Consider the following 6,156-nt stretch of genomic DNA (forward strand, 5'->3'; position numbering starts at 1 on the left):
CTTGAACTTAAGATATGCTGAGCGAGTTCGGCCCTTTTGATTTTCTGACTCCAACTCCTTGCACATTTCATTGTAATATTTTGCTTTGTCATCCCGTACTGCCTTTTGAAATCTTCTATTCAACTCTTTAGTATCTTGAATTCTTCCTTGTGCTTTGGCTTCTCTGGGCTCCAGTTCAATTTTCAGAGTATCTTCTGACATCCATTTTGGTCTTTTCTTCCTCTTCTGTCTTTGTAATGGCCATTTGCACTCTTCCTGGATGATACCCTTGATATAGAATGAGATAAATCTGTGTACAGTGCTAAGGAAAGCATTAAAAAAACTTTAACATAAAAACGAAAGACACAGAATAAGGTACATAGCATCTTCCTTGTTTGTAATCTCTACAATACATGCATACTTTTACATATTAAATAAATTTTCTCATAGGATTTATTATTAAGCATTAACATTTATTGCCTCAGGTTGATAATTGGCTTCTGAGAAAGGAAGGCCTTTTTTTTTAAATTGTGCTTTTGTATTTCTGCACTATTTAAATGCTTATAAAATTCATGAAATATTTTTTACAAATTATAATATGTAACCATGTAAATATAAACATTCTCTTTCATGCTCTGCCAGGTAGAAACAAACATCTTTATTTCCTAAGGGAGTTCAAATACTTAAAAATTAATGAATGCATTGAGTATGGATGTAGTCAGCATGGATTTAAGAAATCACTGACCAATAGTTAGACATTTGTTTTCCATTTTCTCTTTGTTCAGACCTTGTTGTTGCTGTGTGCCATCGAGCCCACAACTCAGTGACCCCATGAACGGATCTGAACCTGGCCCTTTCCTTCCCATCCTCACCATCTCTGAAATACTTGAGCCTGTGACTCTGTCAGTCCATCTTGTTGAGGATCTTCTTCTCCCTCTCTCACCTTCCACCTTTCCAAATATGATGTGCTTCTCCAAGGCCTGACCCTTCAGGACAACATACCAAAATATGTGAGACAAAGCTCCACTATCTTTTCTTCCAAGGAGCATTCTGGTCTCTTTGCCCAAGACATACTTGTTTCAAACCATAGAAAAGACAAAACTAACCAGTTTCAGTCTTATCTTTCTTGTTCCTTCTCCCCACTATACTGCCGAAATGAGGGGGGTGGGAAGTAAGGAAGGAAAGAAAAAGGGAAAAGGAGATATAAAAGTGTGAGGTAATTCATACTCTGATTTATACACTAATCAATTCTAAGGTAACACTGAAATGAAAAGTCTTCTCAAGAGTCTTTTGAGCATAACACACAACTCCATAGGTGTTATCCAGGCTTTGTTAGTTTTGTTCTTCTGAGCATCATGATGCTTTTATACTTTCTTTCCAGTCCCGACACATTAATGTCTCCCATAAAAGAGTTTATGATTCCTTAGAGTAAAAAAAATAAAAAATATGGCCACTGTTTTATATCTGATTTTCCTTTTATTGGAGTAAATGTAAAATGAGGAATTTACAGCTTCTCATTTCATTTATTCCTTTTTTACAAATAATATATTGCTGGGCACTGTAGGTCAGAAGTTATCTAGAGCCTGGGGAAAAACTAAAGAGGAAGAGAGTGAAAAAAAGGATCAATTCTTAAAAAAATAGAAAAAAATAAATTCTGGCACAGTGTAACTGGAAACATTGTAGATTTTTGTTGTTAGGTGCCCTTGAGTTAGTACGACTCATAGGACCCTATGAACAAAAGATCTGAACCCAGTTCTATTATGCGCCATCATCCTTATAATTCCTGACACACAAGAGCCCATTGGAGCAGTCTCTCTGTATCAGTCCACCTGGCTGAGGGTCTTCCTCTCCTTCGCCGACCCTCCACCTTTCCCAACATCATGTCCCTCTCCAAGGAATAGCTGTGAAGTGAAACCTCATCATTCTTGCCTCCAAAGAGCACTCTGGCTGTATGTACCCTCTCTAAGCCATATCTGTTCATTCTCTTGGACATCCATGGGATGTTCAGTGCTCTTCTCCAACACTACAGCTCAAAGGCATCAAATTCTTTTTCTGTCATCCCTATTCATTCTCCATGTCTCAAATGTATAGCTAGTAATCAAAATGACTATGGCCAGTTGTTTACAACTGAAAACATACTCATGTAAAAAAGTAATTGTTTAAATGCAGAAACAGAGATAAGAGCAAACCTCAGGCATGACCCACAGTGTGATCAAGGTAAAAGAGCACGATGTTGCCCTGAAGGAAACATGCTCCAGGTTGGGGAAAGAGTCAACTAATCCTACTTTCCAAAGAAACACAAAATTTTGACATTAAACTTTATCTCTCTTCCTGACTATTCCAGGTACTGAAATTAATAGGCCCAAGGACGGGGCATCCTGGCCAGTGATAATAGCAGCTTTGCTCCTTCTCTGTATGGTACCTTTTGGTCTTGCACTGAGAAAATGGTGTCAGTATCAGAAAGAAATGTGAGTATAACAGTGTGGTACATAGGAACTGCTTATCATTTAAAACAAAATATTTACTCAGTATCTTAATATTATTATGATGTAGACTTTTTCTCATATTTCACATAAAGGGAGTATTTCTCAGCAAAGTTCAGAGAGGCAATACTGATTTTCCAGAGCCACACAGCTGGGTTAGGTGGGCAGCGCCTGACTCCGTGCACTCCTCGTCATCAGCCTGTTCAAGTTGTAACCCTGCAAAGGGTGGAACAAGTCAGTGGGCATGAAATGAGAACTGAGCCTCACTTTACCCCAAAATCAAAACTGATTTTTCTTTTAATCTTCATTAGTTTTTTCATTTTCATGCATCTCTGAACAGGCTGGGCCCAGCTGGGCCTAGATGCTCAAGTGTGAAATTGAGTGAGAAAGGTAATTTTCCGAGATTTCCAGCTGCTATTCAGCTGAGTGGGCTATTACGGACCTTTTCTTCTTTCCCCCAAGGGGTGGGAGGAAAGTAAGCCTTGGGTTACCTCTCTTTTGGTTGTCTTAAAATATTTTCTACTTAGCATTCTGAAATGGCATATAAGGTCAAGCCTTACTTCTCTGACTTGCTATTTTAAGTCAATCCACACTAGGCCACAGTTACAGGAGACCTCATAATACACAGCTGATCTTACATATAGGTGTTTCTACTCGGCCTGAGATAGCATTTCTACCCAAACCACTGTGGATTGTCCTCTTCTACTTGTGGCAAACTCTAACCCTTGAAGACTCTAGTCATAAACAGTGTCTTGTGGTGAAATTCTTGGTAGTTGTCCAAGGACTTCTTAGTTACCCTATAATCTCGAGAAATTCCTATTTGCTCCAAGTCTCCTAGTGGTAAGGAATTGTACTGCCAACTCAAAGACAAGCAGTTCAAATCCACCAGCGGCACTGCAGGAGAAAGAAGGGCTATGAAAAGCTATTGGAGGGTCAGCTATGAGACGATTCTAACTCAATAGTACATAACACAAAAAGAACTACATTTCAAAAAATGGAAGCACATATATGTATGTATGTATGTATGTATGTATCATCTCCATGAAAACATAAGAAAACCAGATTGAAAATCATTGTTTTACTAGTTGCCATCAAGTTAATTACAACTCATAGCAACCCTATGAATAAAGAAATGAAAATTTCATTTCTACTGCAATCCCAGAGGTGCGCGGTTCAAATCCACCAGATGCTCTGCTGAAGAAGGAGGAACAATCGCCTCCTGTACCAGTCAGATCCATTTTGATGGTACACACATAAAAAGAATAAACAAATAAATTGAAAAAATTTAAAAAAGAAAATTTCATTTCTAAAAATTGAAAATTGAATTCAAATATACTTTTCTGATTCTCATTTTCTTAGTATAAAGATTCCCAATGATTCATCAATGAGAATCAAAGGGAGCTCTGGTGATTTAGGGGCAAGAAGCTGCGCTGCAATCCTGAATGCGCGCGAGAATCCATCAGATGCTCGGCTGGAGAAGGAGGGGCCATCTCCTCCTGTGCCAGTTGAATCCAATTCGATGGCATTCAATAGTAAATGAATAAGCAAACAAAGAAGTAAATAAATAAGAAAAAGAAAATGAGAGTTAGAAGATAAACCTGAATAAAGGTTTTCACTATCCTTTATTCAGATGTCTGTGCTATAAAGAAATGAGAAACATCTCCGGCTCCCCGCTCCTCTTTTCTCCGCCATCTCTTCTCCTTTCTCTCCATCTCCTCTCTTCTCCATGAGAAGCTTTCCATAACCAGGCCTGGTGGAAGGAGTCGTGGTGGGTAAAAATGCTCACAGTAATGTTTTTTGTATGCTAGCATCAAGATGGGTTGAGTATTTGTACAGCTAAATCCCACACTACCCTGGTCGGTAAAAATGCTCACAGTAATATTTTTGTGTCTTGGCATCAGATGGGTTGAGTATTTGTACAGCTAAATCCCACACTAGCCTGGATCCCTGATGCAAGATCAGATGTGCTAGCAGAGAGCAGTGCTTAGTACATAGTCGACTTTAAGAATGTTTGCTGATTCAGACAGAAGGGATTCTGGCATTATCCAGCTAGCACCTGCTCAATGCAAGGAATCAGAAAGCTTTACCTCTCAGCACACAAGGTGCTCGTGGTGAAGGTTTAGGGTTGCCTTGGAAGCAGAGCTATTTAAAACATTTCTGGTTTGAGTTCCTGGATATTAAAATTTTTGCCCCTGGAAGAAAATAAAATAATACATTTTGCCTCTACTTAAAATAAATCTTCTGTCAGAGGCAGTTACCATCGAGAGTATTGACCCTCCATTGGATTTCCAAGGCTGTAAATCACACTGTAAGGGACTGTCCGTCTTTCTCCCTTGGAGCTGCTGGTGTATTTGGACTCTCAGAGAGAATCAACCTTGAGATTTGCAGCACAGTTCTCTATGTACTGGGCAGTGGAGAGAGCACGTGCTGTTGAGTCACAAGAAAACTCATCGCTGATCCTCCTGTGGGTTTTCAGAGACTGTAAATCACCTGGGAGGAAACAGACTACCTTTCTCCTACAAACCACTGGTGGATTCGAACTGCCTGCTTTTGGGTGACTTGCTTTCCCACTAGGCTGCTAGAGCTCCCTATAGCAAGTATAGTTTCTGGTTGAAAGATTTGAAATGCTGGTGTGTCTCTCTTGAAAAGTGATAATAAAACTTTCTGAGTCTCAATTTTACCTGTAAAATGGAAATAGTCCTGTCCAATTCATAGATACATAGTTAATAATATTATGGTAAAATTCTTTGCAAGTTATCAATTACCATGTCAAAATTAATTAATGGTCTAATTATGAGGTTCAAATAGCTGATAAGACTAAACAACAGAGAATTAAACCAGAAAAAGAAAATCTGTATCTCTTCTCCACTAATCTGTGCCCTTCTTTTGAGGGAAAAAAAAAAGAGCAGGCGTGGGGGGGCAAGAAAATCATCCCCTCACATTCCTAGCCTTGAAAGATCGATTTTTTATTTTCTTCCTTTAGCTTGCAAAGACCTCCACCTTTCAAGCCACCACCACCTCCCATCAAGTACACTTGCATTCAAGAGCCTATCGGAAGTGATCTGCCTTGTCATGAGATGGACACTCTCTATTCCGTAGAGACCTTGCAGGACAGCTGAACAGTGCCAAGACCCCAACGAGAAGCTGGACGTGTCTATTTATTAATATAATCACCCTCCAGCTCAGTCTGTGCTGCAACAGAAAAGAGTGACAGACGCAAATGACCTGTTTGCCTAGCTACCTGCCCTCTTTCATCTGCATATGCCTGAAATTTAAAGAGCAAAAGGATGTGTGGTTCTCACGCCCAATGCAACCTGTAGGGATTTTCTTGCTTATATATGAGGTGCAAATTAGGCTGCTGTCATAAAAAAAAATCCTTCCAGTATTTTTGTTTTTCATTTCAGTTCTCTGATTGAGGTGACAACAATGACTTCAAGCATATGTCCTTAGCAAATCCTCGTCTCTTTGGGCATCTGCCAGCATTCTAAAGTATTTGACAAAATTATAGTACTCTCCTAGGGTATTTTGTTTGTTTGTTTCATTTTGTTTTCCTTACAAGAGTTAAAAAAAAAAGGTGAAGCTTACAAAAGGCCCTAGCAAGAGGTCTGAATTGTGGACAAGTGTGACTTGGTTTTGTACCAAATTCTGTTGCTTATTTTCACTGGAGGAAAATAGAAAACTCACCCAAGATCTG

General features: G+C 39.2%; 1 protein-coding gene across 1 annotated transcript in view; it reads left to right on the forward strand.

Annotated features, from left to right (window-relative positions):
* CD96 (CD96 molecule) overlaps positions 1–5,581 on the forward strand; it is a 182,276-nt gene extending 176,695 nt beyond the window's left edge. The window contains exons 12-13 of the mRNA XM_006895355.1: positions 2,306–2,447; positions 5,446–5,581. Of these exons, the coding sequence (XP_006895417.1) occupies positions 2,306–2,447; positions 5,446–5,581 (278 nt within the window). The remainder of the gene's footprint in view (positions 1–2,305; positions 2,448–5,445) is intronic.
* The last annotated feature ends 575 nt before the right edge of the window (positions 5,582–6,156 follow it).

This window comes from Elephantulus edwardii, unplaced genomic scaffold, assembly GCF_000299155.1.
Source record: "Elephantulus edwardii isolate Elephantulus edwardi_28Jun2011 unplaced genomic scaffold, EleEdw1.0 scaffold00165, whole genome shotgun sequence".
NCBI classification, from domain to species: Eukaryota; Metazoa; Chordata; class Mammalia; order Macroscelidea; family Macroscelididae; genus Elephantulus; species Elephantulus edwardii.